At 42.0% G+C, this 23,738-nt stretch overlaps 1 protein-coding gene across 2 annotated transcripts in view; it reads right to left on the bottom strand.

The window, feature by feature from the left end:
• Positions 1–21,807, bottom strand: part of LOC128842014 (alpha-1B adrenergic receptor-like) — a 99,319-nt gene extending 77,512 nt beyond the window's left edge. Inside the window, exon 1 of one of the 2 annotated variants that reach the window (XM_054037637.1) lies at positions 20,454–21,807. In XM_054037637.1, the coding sequence (XP_053893612.1) occupies positions 20,454–21,426 (973 nt within the window). In that variant the 5' untranslated portion in view covers positions 21,427–21,807. The remainder of the gene's footprint in view (positions 1–20,453) is intronic. The other variant, XM_054037638.1, reaches the window with a different exon arrangement.
• Positions 21,808–23,738: the final 1,931 nt, after the last annotated feature.

Genomic DNA, 23,738 nt, shown 5'->3' with positions numbered 1-23,738 from the left:
GCCATTTGTAGGTCACCTTCAATAGGGACAGATCTATTTATATTCACAAGGTCCTTTAGTGCTTCTCGTCCTGGTGCGTATCTGTGCTCAGACATAACTTGCCATTTCCACAAACTTGCTATGGCAGCCCTAAGTTTGGGCACTTGTTCTTGCCTGTCCTGTCTAGGTTATCTAAGTCACCAATAGGAAATAATATTAAAAAGATACAAAATCTATTTACGCCTGAAATCAGTTAAAGGTCACACAGGTCTGCATAGACCAGGGCTTCTCAACATTTTTGTAGCACAAGCAGAGGGATCATCTCATGAATATTTCCCCTCCCATTCACTATCACATGATTTCCTTGAATCAACTATTGCAGTTGTTACATAGTAGGGTTACCATACATCCGGTTTTTCCCGGACATGTCCGGCTTTTTGGTAATCAAACCCCCGTCCGGGGGTAATTTCCAACAAGCTGAACATGTCCGGGAAAAATACTCCCTGGCTTACCTTAGAGCGGGCACTGGGGGCTGCTGTGCTCCCTGACTCCTGGGCTCTGTAAGAGCCGAGCTGCCCGAGTGCTACCGGCTTCGGCAGCCCGCATGCCTCTGGACCCTGCGCCCCCGGCCGGGCACTTCCCCTCCCAGGCTCCGGGGGCACAGGGTCGAGAGGCATGGGGGCTGCCCGAAGCCGGTAGCGCTCAGGCAGCTCAGCGCTTACAGAGCCCAGGAGTTCAGGGAGCACAGCAGCCACCGGAGCTGGGAGGGGAAGTACCCGGCGGGGGCGCAGGGTCCAGAGGCATGGGGGCTGCCCGAAGCCTGAGCGCTACCGGCTTCACGGTTTGCCAGGCAACCTCCAGACCGTGCGCCCCCTATTGGGCGCTTCCCCTCCCAGGCTCCAGCTGTGCTGGGGAAGCGCCGGCCGGGGGCGCAGAGTCTGGGGGCTGCCCAGCAAACCGTGAAGCCAGTAGCGCTCGGGCAGCCCTTTTCGCGTGGCTGGGAGGGAGAAGGGGGGATGTGGGGTGCTCAGGGGAGGGGGCGGAGTTAGGGTGGGGAAGGGGGCGGAGTTGGGTCGGGGCCAGGGGTGGAAAAGGGGTGGGGCGAGGGCCCCGTGGAGTGTCCTCTTTTTTTATTTTTTAAATATGGTAACCTTATTACATAGAAAACTAATATTAGCAAAGCATTTAATGTATTTAACGTATTAATTCACTAAAATGAAATTTAGCAAAATGGAACATTCTGAACGAATGCCTGAAGGCTCTGAGTTAAAATTATGGGCCCCGTTCACACATTTATATTTCTAGCTGGAGCAAGCTGAATACGTGGATTCAGTATGGGAGCTTAATTTCAGGAATTGGTACTAGATTCTTCTAGGCCTTTTAAAAATGGAGAGATGCATCTGAACCCACATGTCAAGGCTCTGAGAACAGAATCCTTTTACACTGGAGCAGTTTCAAATGATCTGAGCCATGAAAGCACCCAAGTCAGCAATAGCTATCAGACTGCTTTACTGTGGCAGGAGGGATGTGATTGTAGGCATATTTTCCCATCTATCCCAGCAATGCAAAGGCTGTGGTCTCTAGACCTCAAAGCTATGCAAAACCCTGGTTAATGGACACAGCTATGTGCTATTTAGTAGTGGAACAGCTATGTCATTCAGATAAGCATAGCTGCTGCTTTTCCAGTCAGCTTGGTAGGCTTGATAGTTACTACAAGGGGCTGAGCAAGCTTAACTCCCATGAAGCTAGGGAGAGAGAGAAGCACATGCAACACATCTCATGCCTCAGCCTGCCTTCCTCCATGCACCAACCAGCATGGCTGAGCTGGTGCAGAGGGGGAAGTAATAGTGACAAACTGGAGATTACTTCCTGGGAGTCAGCATCTCTTGCTTTGGGCAGAGGCAGGAAGTAATCTTCAGTTTGTCAGTATTAATAGCACATTACTTCCCCTAGCTCTGAGGGTTTAAGTGGAATTTAAAAGGCGCATAGTTCTTTGTTCATGCCTTCTGCAGTGGACTGCATTTCAGTGCACAAACCAGTCTCTAACCATTGTGCTGCCCCTAATATTCTGCAGGTCTCTCCCTCCCATCTGCCGGAGCTCCCAGGAAGTGATGAATGTAGCACAGAGTCTAACACTGGAGAAACAGTGAAAAGTACCCAAAAGATTTCCAACGGACAAACCAAAATAATGCAAACACATTGACTGTCTGCTTAGCATTAAGTACTTTTTAATGAAAGATTCAACACACATTCATGTGATTCTAGAGAATAAACCATAAAAAGGGTGTGAAACCCTTGTACTGGCTTAGTGAAACTTGATCCAAGCTTATGATTTGAACCAATATGGGCAAGATACGCCAAGTCCTCCCATACACTCAGTCGCAAACTCTTTCAGGATTCGTTTTCTAAACAATAATTACAAATATTTTCCTTTGGATTTGAAGAAAAAAGTTTTGTGATTGTACTACACAAATATGAAAACTGATTATATGGAAGTACTAGTCTGGGGCTTATCCTTTAAAGTGTCTCTATTTTGTTTTCCAGAACCATCATAAAGTCTAGATGAACTCAAGATATTAAGGACCAGTAGGACCAATGAAGGCGCTGAAGAGCACATATTATTGTTGTGCTGGTCCTACATAAACATTGGCTCTTTCCCCCCAAGAAACTGGAATATATATTTTTAATATTGGAAACATTTAGAATCTAGAAGAAATTCCTCCATCAGATTTTAAAGTTTTGGGGCAGGACAGAATTTGGACATAATCCATTTGACAGTGTCTTTTTCCGTAAATAATAAATAATAGCTAAAGAAGAAGGAAAGATTGCCGGAAAGACTTTGCAAGAGGAGTTCCACAGAAGAGATGAGTGGCTTTAAGTATGGGGAAAGATAAATGGGATGCGTCTGTATATGCTGTCTTGCATATAAACAGAATACGATACAACACACTGATACACAAAGATCAAAGTCTCAAACAAAGCAGTGGAAAAGGTTAAAACAAAACTGAAAAAGTGGGTAATATTTGAAAGAGCTAGTGGAAATGTGTATAGTATACAGTTAAGGAAATAAGGTAACAGGCATGTCTCTCTCACACACTTTCAGGATAATCACGTTTTCAGATATTGACTGATGACAATCTCCAGTCAGTCAGTTTGAGTTCTCGTATGTAAAAGGGCAACTTCACAAGGGTGAAGAGAATTACTTCCTAACATTCCAGGCTGAGTGAGGTAGCATGTGTTCAGTTCTTATTCTTGAAATGTCACTGCACCGTGGCAGATCATTTAAAAAAAAAAATTACAAAGCAACTACATTACTGCAGTCCATCCATAATCGAGTGCTTAGCAGCAAAGATCTGAAGACATATCAATTTGGAAAGTAGAGGTTTGGACTTAAAAAATGATCTACGTCTAGCAACATTTGAAGGAGAGTTTTGCATATTTCTCTACTGCTTTTTTTGAGTAGTATGGGAACAAGATTAAAGATAGATATTTAAAACATTGGTGATTAAATTATTATGTTTCCAAATATATTTATTTTATTTCCCACAGCCGCTGCAAAAGTGAACAAAAACAGTTGTGACTATAAGACTTAGACCCATGGAGATAGCACACAACACCTAGAATTCATTATTCACACTATAGTATCCAAGATTATGCTTTTCTGAACAAAGATTTACTAATTTGACAAGTGGATATTCTTCGAGCTATTAAATTATAGAACTATATGGTAATAGCTCTTTTTTCAGCAGTTGTATAAAACCAGTGACTTCTTATCTGAACAATGCAAGCCTTACAAATATGTAAAAACAGCTCTGGAGGCTAGAGAATTTCATTTAGTATGTAATGCAGGATTACTGCATAGTTTTAGGAACATATTAGATGTTAGGATAATTATTTTGAAGGTGAACTGGCAAACAGAGATGTTATCATACCAAAGGAGAATTAACAAATTCCTGAATAGAAACGTAACTATTTTGCTTTTACACAGCACTTTGCATCTATAGGTCAACTCAAAGTGCTTTTACAAAGCATCATCATCCACATTTTACCAATGGGGAAACTGAGTCACAGAGAGACAAACTGACTTGCTGAGCCAGGATTAGAACCCCACCTCTCGTAAATTCCAAAACCATTGTCTTATCATTGTACCATACTGGGTAGCTGATAAGACTTTGTAATAATGACTCAGATAGGTCCTAATCCCACAAAGCAGAGTTGAGGACACCTGAAATTAATGAAAGTTGAGCACTTTGCTGAGTCATTCCTACAGTTGGCAGTGCAGAGGTCATGGACAAATACAGTAGTTATTGTGAGATCAGCAAATACCCACATGCTATCTGACAGAGAGGGAATATTGACGAAAACTCAGTGATCATCTGAATGATGATGCCTCTACCATAGAATCCCCCTCTAGCTCTAGTCAGTTTGGATTATGAGCCCAAGACCTGGTTTGGGATCGGAAACTACATCCTTTGGCCCAGAAACTGTGAGCTTGCTATCAGCTAAACCAGGTTAAACCTGCCCCATTTTAATGCTTTATTTTCTTTATTTAGGGTCATATTGTCCCTGACCTTTGTGCAGGCACACAGGGTAATGAGAGCGCCAATAAATTCCTGCGTGTCCCACGCAAGGGCCAGTAACAGCCTTAGTCTCTGAGCTCAAAGGAGCACGGACTGCTACTTTTGTGTGTCCCCAGAGGTAAATCTAATCCCAAAGAGGGCAAAGATGGAGGAGGAACCCTGCCAGGCAGAGCAGGCTGCACCGTCCTAAAGTTAGGTGCACTCTGTACATTTCTGCTGCACTCCTGGCAGCTGAGGGAAGGATAATCCTTCCCTAAAGTCTCAGTGGAGTAGGGAGCTCCATAGCAGCCCCAAAGCATGACTGCAATGGATGCAATCTAACCCGCAGACACTCACTAATGGGATTGAGGCATTTGGTTAACTTACTGCTGAACTTGTAAAGACTGAACACAGTTTCTTCTCTTACTGTTGCCTAAGATCAAATGTAGTATCACTTTCTGTTTAGTCCTCTATGGGGAGCCTAGGGACTGTGTCCAGCTCCTATGGGGACACACACAATGGTCTAGGGTGTGTCCATCTCCTATGTTCCCAAGACAGAACCACTGGGGGCTCCCTGCCCTGCTCCCGGTGCTCTGGCCGCCGGGGAGAGCCGAGCCGCGGCGGGCTCGCTGCCCTCCCTCCGGCGCTCTGGCCGCCGGGGAGAGCCGAGCCGCGGCGGGCTCGCTGCCCTCCCTCCGGCGCTCCGGCCGGTCGGGGATTGCTCGGCACCCTCCCCTGCCACGCTGGGGGGGGGAGAGGGAGGGAGCGGCGGGTGGCTTTTTTGCCTAGGGCGGCAAAAAAGCTAGAGCCAGCCCTGGGTGGCAGGCACCCAGTGCCTCCCCCACAGCTGTCATCTCCACCTCCAAACCTCGGGTAGTCACCTTGGAGGCTGATAGGGCAGACAATGGCCTGGGGAGGCAGAAGCTGCTAGGCCCCAGTGACAGATCCCATGGGATGAGAGCAGTCTGACAGTCAGGCACTGGCCAGAGCAGCTCCCAGCCAACGTTGCAAAAGTGGGGAGGCCAAGGCCGAAGTGCCCCCTCCCTCTCCATGGCTGGATGCTCCAGCGATGAGCCACCTACCCTCTCTTCTGGTGCTGCAGCAGGCCCTGGTGGGCAAAAGGTGTAATTGCAACACCTCCCCAGGAGAATCGGTTCTGTGGGGGGGGGGTAAAAAAATCTGCGGGGGACATGAATTCTGCGCTTATGTTTATTTTGTTAAAAAGTAGGGGCTTATGGCCCTACCGCTTTTAAAAGTGGGGGGCCATTGCCTTGACCCCTCCAGTTCCAGCACCGGTGCTCCCAGCCCATGGGTAATGGGTATCACAGACCCCTACCCTGTACAAAAGCAACCTGGGCTGGGGACAACAATCCCTCTCACACAGACGCAGCAGGCTCCTTCTCACTGGACACAGTGGGAGTCTCTGTACCTCAGCCCCCACACCACTGACCTGGCCCCGCACCGCCAGTCCCCTGCCCAGCCCACACACACTGCACCTCCTGGCTGCACCCCCAGCCCACTCCAGCCCACACCATTTGCCCAGCCCCCCACAGACTCACATCTTCCTGGCTGTGTGCCCTGTTGTCGGGCTCGTAGCCCACATCACGGCAGTGCCTCCAGAGCCCGGACATGGTGGTAGGGAAGTGATGATACCTGGGCCCAGAGACTGCCTGGGGGCAGCAGGAGACAGGTGTAGGTTGGCTGCCAGCATGGACCTGGATGGGTCACTGCACTTGTGGCCAAAGCCCCGCAGAGCTCAAGCAGCCCTGAGCTATGATGTTACCTGTTCCGGGGGTGGGAAGCGATTCCCTGGGAGCCCGGCTGTGACTTCCTGCTCCTTGGAGCTCAGCCAGCCCAACAAGCCTTATCTTCCGCAGCTGCTGCCTAGTCATCTCCCTATAGCTGGGGCAGCCTCTAGGGTTACCACCTGACTGGTAGTTGACTGGTCTGGCTGGTTTTTTAAATGGATTTGCCAGTTGCCAGAAAAATAATTTAATCTGACGAGGTTTTTTTTTTATGTGGGTTTAAAGATTGGCATTATTATCACAATACACTGGAATATCTAATGTTAAAAGTTTCTGTGTCCAACGAAAGATGCTGCCGTGTTCCCATTTCCACAGTTTAAGTGATAACAAATCAAAACAGTTGAAAATACAGCAGCTGTCTGCCCACGAACACGCAAGCTCACTGCACGTGTGCGTGAGAGGGGGTTTGAGTCTTGGGAGAGCGAGGAGACTGGGATGTTATCAATCTCATCTCCATGTGTTACCTCTCCAGATACTATAAGTGGCTGTTGAAGGGGGGGTTGTGGAATGCCTTGCGGTTGGGGGTTGCGGTTGTGGCCAGGGCCGGCTCTAGCGTTTTTGCCGCCCCAAGCAGCAAAAAGAAAAGAAAAGAAAAGAAAAGAAAAGAAAAGAAGCCGCGAATGAAGCTCTACCGCCGCTTCATTCTACAGCAGCAATTCGGCGGCAGGTCCTTCGCTCCAAGGGGGAGTGACGGCCCCGCAGCCCAATTGCTGCTGAACGGCAGGACGTGCTGCCCCCCTCTTCATTGGCCGCCCCAGGCACCTGCTTGCTACGCTGGTGCCTGGAGCCGGCCCTGGTTATGGCGGGCTTGCCTCATGTGTGGGGGTAGATGCTGGATTTTTTTCATTTCAAAGGTAGTTACTCTTGCGGCCTTTGAGTAGGCAAATAGCGCCCTGTGCACTTTATGTTCCCTTCAGGACTTTAGAAAGTGTCTCAGGTTTCATATCCTCTCCCTCTTCTGCATGTGGGACCTCCAAAGACATCAATAGGAATTTCCCACAAAGATAGAAGACCCTTTGTTATTAGGAATTTTAGTTTGATCGGGGCCTCTGTATGAACCACCTCATTCTAATCGTGCAGTCCTGGGCACAATTTGGCCACTGTTGCAGCTCCTTTGACACTTATCCGACAGTAAAGATAGGGAAAATATATTTTGATTAGCTTGTATATTTTTAACATCACCCTTTCCCCCTTCCTTGGTACTAACAATGCCTTTTATTTCATCATGCATCCATGCCTTACCTTGTAATTAACCTGCCAGGAGGAAACAACTGTGGGCTATTTTGGTACCTTGATAAAATAATAAAACTAATCCTACCAGGCACAGTCTCCAAACAACAAACTAATATTTCCTACTCTAATCTCTAGCTATTTTCCCATCACAGTCTGATAAACAGATTAAATATTTCCCAGTCCTGATTTAGATTGCCTTTCAGAATAGCTGAAAAAATGTCGCCTATAATTATCTCGTCAGTGATTTATTCCTGATGGGGAAGCCAGAATAACTCCCCCACTCTAAACTAACTGTTTCCTGGCACTTCATGTTCAATAACTTCCCAGCCAGGGAATGTATTTTTTCTTCTCTTTTTATTTTTATTTTATTTATTTATATTTATTTTATTTATGATGGTTTATATTGTGATTCACTAAATATAGCATTGCATATGATTTACCTCTGTCTGCAGCCTTGACACCTTCCCCTTCTAGCCATTTTGCAAATCCCCTTATCCAGTAATAATGCAGAACAGGAAATATACCAGGAACTCAATCAGTCTAATAGTTTTTGATGGCATTTTGAAAAAAAAAAATCCCTAATAATTACCAACTGTACGCACCAGACATGACAGAGCTATTCAGGTTGTAAGGAGACTGAACAAAAGTGAATAACATAATTAGGAATTAAAAGATATTTTGTCTAGTGAAAGTTAATTTCAATTAGAATGTCATTAGCATTTCAAGCAGTTTTTAATGAACTGTTTATTACAGTCAAACTATGTAAGTCACCCTCAGTGAAATTGGCGAAGGCTGTGGGAAACAATCTACGGGATTAGCCTGTCATTACACATTTTGAAGCATATCAGACCAGCAGCGCATTGGGTAATTGAAATGACCCAATCACTAGCTCTAGGGTGACTGTTCCTCATCAAGGGCCTGATCCTGGAAAACACTGAGAGGTACTGAGCACTTCATAGGATCAAGCTCTAAATAACTTTGTTATGTTCTACTATTTTTATAGAACCCAGGCTCAGCCCCTAAAAATGGGTCCAATCCTGCAGTTTGTACACATCACGGCTCCTGTTAACATCTGGGATTTTGCCTGAGTAAGGACTGCAGGACTGGACCCAGGGCTGTGCAATACAAAACATACGCCTTTCTCTTTTTTGCACTTCTTTTCTTACCTGATTATATTCTTCTTTTTTTCCCAGATGGAAAAACAAAGCATAGAAAATAATTCAGCACACACAGAAGAACACCCAGCCTTTCCCCACGGAACTGCTAAGGAATAGGTAGCGATGGGCTGGAGCTGAAACCATGGGGGCAACTACCCTCCAACACTGGGAAAGCTTGGATGCAGGTCAGAACTTTGTGGTCAGTCCCATCTCTGCAGTGACCCTCCAAATCTGAGCATTCTGAAACAATGGGGCTCAATGTTAGGGGCCTAATCTATTGCACATTGATTCCATGGGAGCCTTTGAATGAGATTTGGACTTTTGTGGGCTTTGGATCAGGCCCTAAATCAGCAGGGCGAACAGTAGGAAGATCCTCTGGATTTTCCAAATCCTGACACACATAACCGAACTTCACATTGAGGACAGTTCAGATATAGCCTGCTAGAGAGGAACCACAAACACTGTAATCTCTCATGTTCTCTCTTGCTTTTTTGGTTTCCTTTAATCTAAAGTAAAAGCTATTAACATTAAAAATACTCTGTGTCTGGAAAAACAACACAGACCACCTTTAAAATTATTGGCTGTTCAGGCTTTGCTGTTCAGGCTTATTCGCAATCTGGTCTGTTACAGGAAAAGCCAGATATATAACAATAATCATCACTGCCATACTCTGTATCTTGCATTAAAAGCTAGATCGGAGTATTTCCAGAGTATGGATAACCACAGCTAGAAAAACAAAATTTTTTGTGGATCCGCTGACACCTTAACTAGCAGATTTCTAGGAAGGGCATTTCTTCTCCAAGATCTAGCTCCAGTCTCAGCAGCCTAATATGGTATAAATATTTGCTCAATAGTTTCCTGTTACCTCAGTCCACCAGTAACTATATTCCTGTATGACAGCAAGATGGCAAAGTTAAGACTCTTCATTTAAGTACAAAGGATAAATTTATTCTACTGGATACAGTACATCTGAGCCAGGGTCCTGTTCTCATTTTTGTAGGAAAGAACTGAGCGTAAATAGTTAGACTAGCCAAACTAAACCAAAAAACCCTACCTCAAACAGAGTTTTTACCCTGAAAAGGAGGGCACACGCCAGAGACTCCATGAAGCTCAATAGGGTCTTTGCTATTGCTATTGATTTTTTATTGGTTAAGGTGCTCAAATGCTGCAGTGATTGGCAGCAGTTTAAATCCCTAAGATATAGGACGTGTCTGCGAAGGAAATGCTGTTGAAGTTGGCTTATGCCAGGCCGTTAATTATGCCACTTCCATTCACACAAAAGGAAATAAATTGTGAACACCATATAAATCAAACTGTTCATCATTTATGACATCATAGACCACAATTGTGTGACTACATTTCCTTTCATCTCCTCCTGTGTGCAGGGAATATATTTTATTTCTGCTGTGATGGGCTTGAGAGCCAAGCAGCCTCTGGGTACATATCAATTGATTTACACCTTGTTTTAATGTAAGTGGGTTGATAATCTTCATGCGTGGGTGTTCTCGGAATATAGATTTGCCAGGAGTACTTATATATTTCTCATTTGTGCCTAGCCCGTGGGAAACTGTAAACCATTTTTATTCCAAATTACTGGCATTCTCCTCTTTTCCTTTCCTCCTTCTCTTTACCTCCCCCGGCGTTTCTTTTTCTATCTTCCTATTTTCTGCTTTCTGTCACTTTTCTTCTCTTATTCCTTTCTTCTCTTCATTTTTATCATTTATTCCTTCCCCCTCTTCTTCCCTCCTACCTAGTTTTTCTCTCCATCTTCCTAGTTTTCTATTTTCTAATCACCCTTTTCTCTTCACAGTTTATGATTTTCCATTAGCCTAGCACCCATCTTTAATTACATGTTGAAGTGGTCTTAAACACATAGGTTAATTACTCATTATTACAGTAGAAACACCTGCTCTGGTCAGATGAAGTACTGGAGAGTAATCATTTTGCTATTTTGGCAGATGTATGATCACACAGTAACAAAGTTTTGGTGGATGTAGGTTCTCAGATGTCACCTTTTCTAGCTATAAGTGATGAAGGGACCATATTAAAAAAATCTTATACATTTGGTTTTATGTACACTGGGGCCCACTTAGAGAAAAATCTATCTGTTATCATTTATAGGAACAAATGGGAATCATTTGTTCATACAAAAGTAGGATGATGATCTGGAATTGCCATTCTGGTAATAGCGCACTTCTTACAGAGAAATGTAATGTGAAAGAATAACCTGATAGTGAGAAGTATCAGAGGGGTAGCCGTGTTAGTCTGAATCTGTAAAAAGCAACAGAGGTTCCTGTGGCACCTTTGAGACTAACAGAAGTACTGGGAGCATAAGCTTTCGTGGGTAAGAACCTCACTTCTTCAGATGCAAGAGAAATAGTGAGAAAGTTTCACTGGATAGATTTTTTAAAAGATTAAATCAAAGCACACAATAGCATTTAGCAACTACCTGAGTTGGAGCGTAGTCCAGTATGAATGAAAAATCAAGAGTTCCAAAGTTCCAAAAACTGAGTCAGGAGGGTTTTATAGACAACACTGTCACCTTCTTGTGTGAATGCCACAGGCTAGGACTAGCTGGGGGCGCTAGTTACTACTGATTCTGAGTGTGGGTGGTAGAATATGATCCTAAGTTTTTAAACTTCCTAGTGGTGTTGTAGGGGTAGATGTAGGAAATATAATTACTAGGTGCAGAGAGGCTGAGTGTATTGCTGAGCAGAAGAGGGAAATTCCACTTCATGAAGGATTTTAAGATTTTGAAATTTGGCTTCCTTCCAAATTGGAAAGACACCTGAACCTTCTGAAATTTTCCATGAAAGAAAAAAGAAAAAAAAAAAAATTTCAGATCAATTAAAATGTATGGTATGGTACAACATTTAAAAAACATTGAAACAAAAAGTAGCTTTAAAAAACAAAACAAAAAAAATAGAAATGTTTGTTCCAACAATGCCAAAATGGGATGTTTTGACATTGTATGAACTTTTTTTCCTGGTTTGCTCTTTAGTGAAATTGCAGTTCATGAAGCATTTCAATTTTGAGGGCAATGCATTCTCTGATAGAAAATGGTTCTAAGTGTTTCACATGTGTTCTAGAAGAGAGATTTGTCCAGTGTCACACAATGTGTCATTCTCAAAGCCCAGACTAGAACCCCAGTCACCTCTTTTCCAATCTTCTGCTCTGCTCACTATCTCATGCTGCCTCCCTTAATAAGGATGAACTAAAAGCCAAGTTTTTATTACTGTAGTTAGTTATGGCATTATACTAGCAGTGAGAAAAACTGGCTTTTATGGGGTTGAAAGTCATTGCTTCCTATCTGTAAAAGGCAATGTTAAGCTAAACAGCAATAAAAGGTTAAACTAACATTGTGTTTGCCTAAGGGTAAAGGGCAGACACTACATGCGTGTGGTAATTAGGTTCTTATTGGATAAGTGAGAAGCATGGAAGCTAGCTATTACCAGAACTGTTGCAAGTGCTGAATATATGAAAAGCAGGAAGACACGCTGAACTTTGCTAGTTTGCTGTAGTCCTTGTTACAATGTACTTGGCCAAATCAGCATGCCAAGTTTTTAATGTTAATTGGATTCCTGAAGCTCCTGATTTTTTTGCCTCCAACATTCAATATTGGTTTACATTCCTCTAAACTTATATAAAACAGAAAAAATCCCTAGTTTACAAACATTTGGTAATTGAAGTCACAGACAGAGGCTCTGTTATCTGTCTCAGTGGTTTATGAATGATGCATACTCATGCTTCCATCCTGTTATAATTTGGAAATGCAACCTGTGCAAACCTATAAATATTGTCAGCATCATTAAATAGCCAATAACATTTACACACATAGAGCCTGATCTGTATTCTTTGCGCACACAAACTCCGCAGGGAATTCTGTGGGAGTACAGGGCGTGCAGGGAATGCAGAATCAGACTCTGAAAGAGCACTTCTCTGTACTAATACCTTGGTAAACAGGACAAAAAGCTCTGGCAAGGGTAGTCCCTGCCTTCTGGCAGCCTGGAGTAGCTTTGTTTTTTGTCCTCTTAGCCTAATTAAAATCCACACATTCAGATGCCTTCTCTTATCATCCACATCATCTATCTGTGATTAATGGTGCGTCAAATTCCAAGTGAACAACTCACCCTTGCAAACACAGTATGATTTCATTCTGCACTATACAAGGCTCCAGCTCTAGGGACTTGTCTACACACTGGCTAAAACTTCACTGGAGGATGCAATAGTGGAAGCTATAGCGTAGACAGGGTTCAGGCCTTTTTATCACTGTGTTGTCTAACACTGCCCAGAGCAGAGCCCTGTCTTCACTTTTCAGTGGTGGCTGACATGGTCCTTGTATATCCCATATGCTGCAGGCATTGACAGAATGGAGTAGATAAGATTCTACTCCCAACCATCTACATCTTTAATGGTCAGTCCCCTGCCACTCACTCACTCAGTCCTGGAATGTAATAGAGGCACTGGGAATGACCAATGATAACCCTCCTAACATGACAGAGAGTCATTGGCTGGCACATTCCATGATGCCGTCTAGGGAATGGGGCCATCTCTGAGGCCCCACCCTGCAATTCAGCCCACATATGTAGATCTTCAGATGAAAGATGCTGTCAAACTACAAAGCATTATTGTTATAATAAAAGGCTTGATATCTGAATTTAAGATTGGCACAATCTATACGAGGGCTGAAGGACCGATTGATCAAGGTGATGGTACAATAGCCCATTTGAAAATAGGTACTAAGAATGATTTCGTAACAGGAAGGACAATGGAAGCTTTCTCTTCTGGGGAGAAAGAAAGAAAGAAAGAAAGAAAGAAAGAAAGAAAGAAAGAAAGAAAGAAAGAAAGAAAGAAAGAAAGAAAGAAAGAAAGAAAAAGAAAAAGAGGAAGCCAATATCTTAAATAAAATACCACTTGGAATTCTTTGTGCCCCATCTGTAATATTGTAACTATCAGCAGAAATACAGGACATTTTGTGGATAGCACAAATTCTTTCAAGTTCATTCTCCCTTTTATTTACATGCTGTTAAAACAGTCCTTAAAAATGCATAGAGGGAAATTCAAGCAATAACTTTAATGCAAATAGAAATCTGTCAGCCAGATCCTCAGCTGGGGTAAATCAGTATGCCTGCACTGAAGCCAATGGAGCCATGATGATTTCTACCAGCTGGGAATCTGGGCCTTTACGTTTAAGTTGTCTTCCTCTCCTGTTATCAAGACTTTCATTTATGGTATTTTTATATTCTAATATAATGTTCTTAGGGCCTAACCTTTCTCCCATTGAAGCCATTGGGAATTAAATGGGGACAGGAGTCTGATCTTATTATTTTTGGCCAGAATAAAACAGTTTTGCAGCTGGCTAACTGGATAGGATATGGCCAGGGCTTGCTCTTGTTTTGCAAAGGATTAGTTGATTAGGGAAAAGCTAATCTAAGTCTGCAGACATTTCATTTATTACACTTATGCATTTTCAAGTACTGGGCTTACTTTATAAACAGTTTTTTAAAACTTCTTATTCTTGATGTATGGCCTCAACATTCTTTCTTGGATATCTCTTTGGTAAAGGATAACCCTCTAGCTGGGAGACCTAATAGGAGAGCTATAGAGAGGCTATCTTGGCTTCCATTCTAAATTCTGATAGTCACACCTTGATGATCATGGCTTTTTAATTAAGCAGGTTAGTGCACAGGTTTTTAGGCCTCAATCCCAAAGCCATTGAAATAACAAAATATCCCCAAAGCATTCATTGGGTTTGGAATCAGGCTGTTTGTTCAGATGGTGCTAAACCCTATACTCTTGCCCCGACCTTCATTTAATAGATCTGTCCATTTTTGCATTAAAAAGTACCTATCCCATACAGCTACTATGGCACTGATCCTGTAGGCACTTGGGCATGTGTATAAATTTACTCACATGAATAATCTCACTGAAAGCAATAGGATGTGAGTAAAGTTACAGACGTTCACAACATCTGCAGGATCAGGACATATGCCCATTGCTCTGCTGGGTGTTGATAGCAATGTTCCTCACTAGAAAAATCAATTCCTTCGTCTGTTTAAGTTTAATAGCTGCCCAATGGCTAAATCCCCATATTTCTCCTTTGAATCTTCTGGCTCAATAAAGTATGAGCCTTCCCAACAACAGAGAAATATATTGCCCTAGAAAATAAGAAGATATCCATATTACCTCCCTTCTTGAGATTCGTTATCATTTTTACTGAGGCCAGTTGGTATCACCAGAAATCAGAGCCTCTCTTGTCCTGCGATGTCTGTTTAGAATTTGTAGTGTTTAGTGCTGATGTTTATCTTTAGGTGACTAGTTACTGTCAATACTTTTCTTTATATTCAAACTGTTTTTGTATTTTACTTGCATATTTACTTCAGTGTGATGATGTGTTTTAACATTTGCCTGTTTGCCACCTAAAGCCCCAAATATAAGTTAGTAAATAAAAGAAGCATGCAATCCCTGGATGTTCATACAATTTCAGGTGTTTTGACAAACAGCTTTGCTTTGAAAATAAAACATTACAAGCAAAGTAACTAATTGCTTTGGGTATTTTGGATGAAATTCACCACTGTGCAGAAGGGTCTGAATAGGGCTTAAGTGGAACTTGAGTGGCGCGTAGGCCTTATGCTGCAATGAATCATTTTGAGAAGGGTAAGTACTCCATACATGGCAAGATGTGCTGGGCCTCTGCAGTAACTGTCCATCATGATCTTTGGCCTCATGTGCATTAGTCAGAGAATAGACTGAACTGTTTTGTCCTACAATTTGAGCTATTGAACTTTGTTCCAAAGATCTGGGCTGAAACTGAGCATATGATTAAATTGCTATTCTAAAGGGCTTTAATTTGCTATTAAAGGGATTAAATTGCTATTCTACTACTTTTCTAAAGGGCTGAAATGCTATTGGACACTGAACTGGCAACTTGAGGACACCAATCTTAAACAGCTAGACTAAAGAGGGTTATAGGAAGATACAGGCCTAAAGCGTTTAGGAGCCTACATACAAAGCCAGGACTAGACCTAAAACCTTTGATAAAATATGAATTCCATGGAAAGATGAGACCTGATCCTCAATTCCGGGTGCACCAGGAATGCAGAATCAGGCCCCAAATAACACAAACTTACATTGTAACTTTGTACTTATTGGTTGCTTGTAGGGCCCCTAATATTATAACTTATTTTATTGTCCGATTTAAAAAGCCTACTAAAAAAAGGCTTTTTTGAAAGTAACATTATTGCTGTTTTCTTTTACATATCTGGTCTCTCATGCTGCGGCCACTGATGTCAGTGGGAATTTTGCATCTCATTTCAGTGGTTGCAGAATCCAAATTTATTTAGGCCTGCAATGGGTAGACTCCTTGTACCTGTCTGGAGCCCCAGTGAAGTCAAGTTGCAGCACTTGTGTCTTACATGATAATAATTTTTAGTGCTGGTGGTGGCTTTTTTCCTTGCAACATACGTTATGTCGTGTATAAGCTTTACGGCTGGGCTTTTCAAAGGAGCCTGCAGGTGCTGGGTGCCAAACGCGTATTGGTCAAATTGTGAGTTGGATGCCTTATTCATTTACACTTCTTTGGAAAGCTGTGCCTAATAATTCACCTCATAGAAATAGCATTGACTTGCAACTTGTAGCCCTGCTGTACCATATAGAGCCTTTTCACCCTGGATGCATTTCTTTTTATACATGTAATGGCTCAAAATTGGTTCCACCTTATGTAAAAGAGGGTCTGGATCACCAATGGTTTCAGACTTCTTTTCCCACTACTCTAGCTAAAAGTTGTCTATTTTTATTTGACATTTTTCAACAGTGAGTGTTTAATATGTTCCTGATGCCTTTGAATATTTTTGGGTGAAAAAAAGAAATATTTATTTTGAAATAACCAAGATATTTACATTTTGAAATTATGTTGCTGAGTTTGTGGAGCTACCAATTGCCTTGACAGCATATATGCCTTAATTTTATTTATTATACTGCATCACACATAATTTTGAATAGCAGGATAGCTGGCTATATAAACTGAGTGTTTATAAACATGCACAAGAAGGATATAATGTAGGCCTTATTTACATGAAAGAACAGCTGGTACCTCATGGGGAAAAAAAACTTTGCACAGTATTCTGTTTGGAAACAATTCTGGTGCGTGCATCATCCTATGCTTAGTGCTGGAAGCAGCATGGTCCAGTGGTTAGAGCTAGGTGTGGGCGTCAAGCAATCAGGGTTCTATAGTGACTGGTTGTATGATATGTAACAAATCACAACCTCTGTGCCTTAATTTCTCTGTTTGTAGAATCAGCACAGTACTTTTTCACCTTTGTAAAGTGCTTTGAAGTCTTTGGTTGAAAAGCACTCTGTAAATGTGAAATATTATTTCTCTTCCTTTATTCTTTATTACAAGGAGCACATTTATTAAAACAAAATCTTTGTTTCTCAAGAATTCATGTGATCCTGTTGCGTATTCCCACCCCCGGTGCGCCGATGTTATAATCCTCTGTTTGGGACAGCACAACAGGTAGCTGTGGAAATTATTGCAATGTCACAACCAAAGGATTAGAACTTTAGCTGGGGAACAAGCAGCAGGAGTGGAGGAACCTTTGAGAAAAAAAGAGCTTATTTACATACAAGCAGAATCATTTGTCAAGGCAACATTTTTCAGTGTCCCGGGATTCAGGCATAACTGTACAGTTGTAAAGTGTTTCAAGATGTGGGTCAGATTCTGATCAGTCTTACATGACTGCAAATCCAGAATTGCTCTATTTTACATCCATGTATATTGTGGGGTCATGTCATCACTGAATGAATCAGGAGGGGAAAGCCGGATGATTGCAAAGGAGTGTGCATGTAGCTATTACTAGAAATAACGGGTTGGACTTCGGAAAGGGAAAATGTAGGCTGAACTATAAAGAGAAACTTGCAGGGAAGTAGAAGAAGCTGCTTTAAAAACTAGTTTGGACCCAACAGCAGAAAACGTATCATAGATAACAATTCTGTATTGATCTTATGTTCTTATGGGATGTGGCTGACATAACAGGCCCTTTTCACCTTTAACTTCTATGCATTTTCAAAGCACTGCAGAGATGAATCTAAATGATCATCCATCAATGTTGAACAACTATGTATTGTCAAACAAATAGGATTGTGACATCTCTGAATGAATTAAGGAAGAAGATCAGGTGAATTAGGATCTGATACACCTTCTGTTTCTGATGATTAGCAACAATTGAAAAAGTAATAAGAGGAAAAGTACACAGCAGTTAAATAGGCTTGGCTAACATTTTTCTGGGGATCAGAGCATTGAACAAGGATTTGGGCTCCTGGAGTGGGCTGGCAGAGAGATGAGGTTGCAGACACAGACGACTGGATTGCTATTCTAATGTACTGATGAGTATGTATACCCTCTAACAGGAATGGATACTGACAACAAAAAACATCTCATAACTGATCTAAGTAGCAGCACTTTCAGTATCCCAATCCTGTGAGGTGCCAAGTTCTCTCAACTCCTCATTTTGTTCAATGGGAGTTGTGGAAGCTTAGCATCTTGCAGGGTCAGGCCTTAGAGCCCAGGTGCCAGAGCACCTGTTTTCAGCCAGATAGCTTCTCCTCAGCCCCTGCTTTCATCTCTGAATCTCTGTGTCTCCAAACACAGTGTTGAGACTTTTTGATCAGTCACTCCACTTGCAGCATCTTGGGCTCATGGTTGAGACAACAGGTGAACTAATGTTTTAAATTCCTCACTCAAGTGTCTTAAGCAATAATTCATTAGCCATCCCATGGGTGAGCAGGGAGCCTGCAGCGGCTTTTAACCTTTCTCAAGGCAAAATGAAGACGTGTCAAAATATGGCCTCTTTTGACTCCATATCTATACTACTCTTGTTACTATGATTTTGGGATAGTTCCTCAGCTAGTGAAAATCAGCAAGTGAAGCTACTGACTTAAAAGGCTACACTTATGCCAGTTGAGGATAGGCTGACCAGATAGCAAGTGTGAAAAATCGGGACGGGGTGGGGGGTAATAGGAGCCTATATAAGAAAAAGCCCCTAATATTGGGACTGTCCCTATAAAATCGGGACATCTGGTCACCCTAGTTGAGGATTTGGCCCTTTACATTTAAGTATGCCAGGATATAGCAGTGATTTTTTGTAAGGTTCCTACAGCAATCTAAGCACAAAGGGACTGAGCTAATTTACTTTATCAGAGGGTCTTGAACCACTGGATTGTACTGCCTGAGTTTGGAGATTCTTTATATCTAGACTGTAATGTTGTACTTCGTAAACATGCTTTGCACAACACATCTACCCTGTATGGATGACATACGTATTTTCCCAATGATCTGTAGCATTATCCAGTATGGTGGAACTTTCTCTGACAGAGGATAGTGTTTGACATCAGGGGGGCTGAGGTCAGGAGACCTTAACTCAGAATTTCCCTGCCCTTGTGGGTTTGTCACACCGGTAACCTTATGTCTATGCAGGTGTTTATATGATTAATTTTAGACACATCGAGACAGATCTTCCCAATTTTCACCAGCTGAGAATCTAGCACAGAGAATAGCACACCCATAGTTTGATCCAGTAAAAATGATAAACTTAAAACTTTTAACCAGGACCCCTAGATCTTTGACGCAGTTTAGAGACAATTTGTTCAGCAGGAGTCAGGGGACCATAGGTGAAATGTATAAACAAATTCTTTAGCTTGCCACAATGACTGGATTAGAAATATTTTGTTTTACAGTGACTAAGTAAATATGAGACCCAGAACACCGAGAAGGCTATTTTCCACCTTCTTTCATTGTTAGCCAGTAGGATAATTTGCTCTGTGTAACAGCTGATTTTGGACAGAGATTTTAGAGAAGTTGTTTTAAGAATTCTGTGCTAACAGGTTGTGAGATGTTGTGCTGTGATGCTGATTCAAGGTGGTGAATAATATTACGGACAAAGAGGGAGAATGTCGAAAGGATTTCAGGAAGGCAGCCCTGTGTAAGGTTATGTAGGATGCTTTGGTAACATTTTCAGTTAAATGTACATCGTTTTAGAGCATTTAAAAATGAAAGAATTGATTCCAGCCGCAGCCTCTTCAAGGGCCTGATCCAAAAGCCCTTTGAAATCAATGGGAGACTTTCCCTTGGCTTTGGATCAGACCCCAAAAGAAGAGACGCAGTCAAGTCACAGTGTATGGATCCAGATCTAGATTCTGAATGCCCCATAGTTCAGAGGTGTTTGGATCCAGAGCTTTGGATCAGGCCATTTCTACTAAAAATGTTACAGCCTAGTCTGTAGTATTAACAGCTGACAGTATAACATGTTAAAAAGCTTTGTATGACATCTGAATGGGCTGCCTACATCTGTTCAATTCATGACTTTTGCTATTCAGCATGCTACAAAAATGTCCATAAAACATTTTAAAATAAAACACTTATAAATGGAACCTTAATATAAAGTGTTAAGAAAAAATATGTGAAGGTTTTATCCATGTGCCATCTGTCTACCTGACAACTGAGCTGATTCCTCGCAGGCTGCAAGACACTGCAAAGTTTTTGCATGACTTTCAGCAAGAACAGTGTCAGAGGGAAATTATGAGGTAGTTCTATCTATCTATCTATCTATCTATCTGCAGTTCTAATGCATCTGTTTTTATGGCATCTAGACACCATTCAGCTGATTTTTATCTAACATTTCTGTAATAAACAATTGACCCTCATCCCTTGATCCCCAACTTACCTAGAGGCAGAGCTATGAAGAAAGGTAGCCAGCACAAAATAAACATGCCAACTACAATTCCCAAGGTCTTGGCTGCCTTCTTTTCTCGAGAGAATTTAAAAAGTTTGAAAGCTATGGAGTTTCTGGGGTGGTGCCCCTTGCTCTTGCTGCTGTTGAAAGTGTCCTCGTGAATGTTCCGGGAGTGTATCCTTAAGGTCAGCTCCTTGGAATCACACATTTCTTTCATGACCCCAGCTTCCAGGTTTTTAGTTGTCCTTTTGGCCACTATGTAGACTCTACAGTACATCACCAGTATGACAATCAAAGGAATGTAAAATGACCCCAAAGAAGAAAACAAGGCATAGAAAGGTTCTTCAGTGATGCGGCACTCTTTATCATCCTTGGGTGCTGGTTCCTTCCATCCCAGAAGAGGTCCAATGGAGATTACCGTGGAGAGGACCCAGACACTTAGGAGGGCAAGAATTGCTTTCCTCCTAGTTACCAAAGTCGGATACTGAAGTGAATAACTCACCCCTATATATCTATCTATAGAAATTGCACACAGGCTTAAGATAGAAGCAGTACAGCACATCACATCAACCGCTGCCCAGATATCACAAAATATCCTCCCTAAAGCCCAATAGCCAAGAATTTCTAGTGTAGCAGAAAACGGAAGGACAGTAAAACTCAGCAACAAATCTGCTATTGCGAGGTTAACTATGAAGTAGTTCGTAGGGATTCTTAAATGTCTATTGCAAGCTACAGAGAGAATTACCAAGATGTTACCTACTATAGCAAAAAGTATGAAGGCACCTAGGACAAGCCCCACAATTATAGCTCTAGTGATATCCAATGCAGGTAAATTCAGATTGTTTGCTGACTGATTAGAGTTGTTTTCAGTGAGACTCCCATTACTTAGTACAGAGTAGTCCAAATATCCAGGTAATGATGAATTATAGTTATCATCAAGGTCGGTATTCATCTTAAAAATCATGCTCCATAGCAAGTTGTAATTGGATCCCCTGGACAATGCACCAAAGTGCTTCAGGTCTGTTGAAAGTTATCTCTCCACCGAAGAACTTGCTGCAAGGCAAAGCCCAGTTTCAGCGTGAGAACTCATCGCCGCTGTAGGTTACGAGCCACCAGCATGCAGAGTTTGCACAGCATGAAATCCTCTGAAGCTTGTCAAAAAGTAATAGGATGCTCAGCTTGGTTAATTTTCCATGTCAATTCATTTAAACAGAAATTAGCAGATGGAACTCTTGGACTGAGTCTTAGAGTAGCTGTTTGGATCATGAGGTCTCTGAAACAAAAGGCTGGTTTACTATCCTCTCTTGTGCATTTGTGGCTTTGTTGGAAGGATGCCCCTGCCTAGCTGTTATGACATGCGTCTCCAAGAAGCGTTTGTAAGCATTTAGGCAGCTCTGCATGGAGTGCCTGCCTTTGCTTACACTGGCTGCTCTAATGACATCACTGGAGCCCTGACACATAACAGCACTAGAGGGCAATGCAGTTTAAGTTAAAACTTCCACATCCAAGCTTCAAAACTAAACAAATGGAATATATCAATCTTAATTAAAGCATTTGCCACATAGAAATCTGGATTGGAAACCTTAAAAAAATAGTTTCATTATCTGAGAAAAATATACTCAGTGGAATATGGAGAAAAAGCAACTGCAGTACAAAATGATATAGCCCCCTAGGACTTTCACTCACTAAATAAATATCTTGTAGTTTATTTTGTAATCAAAATGAATCATGTGCTATTTGACAGATCTAATGATCCTCTACCTTGTAACAATGAACACATTGAGTTGGGAAATGCAGCATTTATGGTTTTTATGGTCAAATATAGATAGACTTAGTAGTCAAAAGTGACACAGAATTGTGACAGGTTTCAGAGTAGCAGCCGTGTTAGTCTGTATCTGCAAAAAGAACAGGAGTACTTGTGGCACCTTAGAGACTAACAAATTTATTAGAACATAAGCTTTCGTGGACTACAGCCCACTTCTTCGGATGCATATAGACAATTTTTTTTACAGAATTGTGCATGAGCTAGTTTCATTTCAAAGGATGTTTTCTCCTGTAAATTAGGAAAAAAGTGCCAGATGATGAAACTCAAAATCTGTGGCAAGATCTTTGATGATGATTCTGTATTGTATTATTCTGGATCCCTCTCTCTTTAGACCCCAGTTTTGCAAGCTGCTGAATGCCCTCAACTCCATTTGAAGTTAATGGGGATTGAAGGTCCTCAGTACTTCTTAGCAAGCATTCAATATGCTTAAATACCTTGCTGCATCTGTGCCTTAGGGCATGTCTTCACTATCCGCCGGATCGGCGGGTAGCAATTGATCTATTGGGGATTGACTTATCATGTCTAGGGAAGACATGATAAAATCGATCCCCGATGGCTCTGCCGTCGACTCCGGAAATCCACTGTGGCAAGAGGCGGAAGCGGAATCGACGGCGGCGCAGCTGCGGTCAACTCGCCGCCGTCCTCACAGCCAGGTAAGTCGACCTAAAATATGCAACTTCAGCTTCTATCCCCCCCCCCCCCAGTACTGTAGACCTAGCCTTAGACTGTGAGGTCTTTAGGACAGGGACTTGTTATTTTTTAGCCACAATGGAGTGCAGTGTATGCTTACAATACCACATAAACAAGAATTTGAATAATAAGTGATTTGTGCTAAGCTGTGGAACTAGCATTTACCCCTAGCATTGCGATGGTGGTAAGATCTTTATTCTGAAAACTGTCACCGCCTAATTTTGTGTAGTCTTGGATCACCAGATGAAGGAAAGTCCTGCAGCTTCACAGCCTAATACCATTAAAAAGTAAAAGAAAAACATCAGCTAAGCATAAAGCTGCCAAAATACTGTTCTCTACTTTCTATCATTATATTATATCCTACAGCTGTTGTCTGAAGAACTCTGAGTAACCATATATTGGTTTTTCTGTTACAAAATGTACCATGTTTAAAATAAAAGGTTTATTTTCAATAAGGCGACAGTGAATGAACAGGGACGTTGTTTTGAGAGACATATTTTGTACACAAAAACTCTGCTTGAATTTTATTTCAGAAAGCATATGACATGTTTGCATTGCACTTAATAATGGCAGTGTCAATAAGAAATAACTTGTGTTTAAAAGCTTTTCTTTGAAGCACCTACAATAACACAGTGAAAACATGTCAAGAGACCACTGGAGTAATAAAAAAAACATTCAATTATTTTATGAATATCTGTTTTCCTGGTTAGACTGAAATATTTTAAGTTCAGCCACCTTGGGACACCAGGGACTTAGGCTCA

This window comes from Malaclemys terrapin, chromosome 8, assembly GCF_027887155.1.
Source record: "Malaclemys terrapin pileata isolate rMalTer1 chromosome 8, rMalTer1.hap1, whole genome shotgun sequence".
NCBI classification, from domain to species: Eukaryota; Metazoa; Chordata; order Testudines; family Emydidae; genus Malaclemys; species Malaclemys terrapin.
The sequence above is the reverse complement of the archived record's forward strand: the minus strand, read 5'-3'. Positions and strand labels throughout refer to the sequence as shown.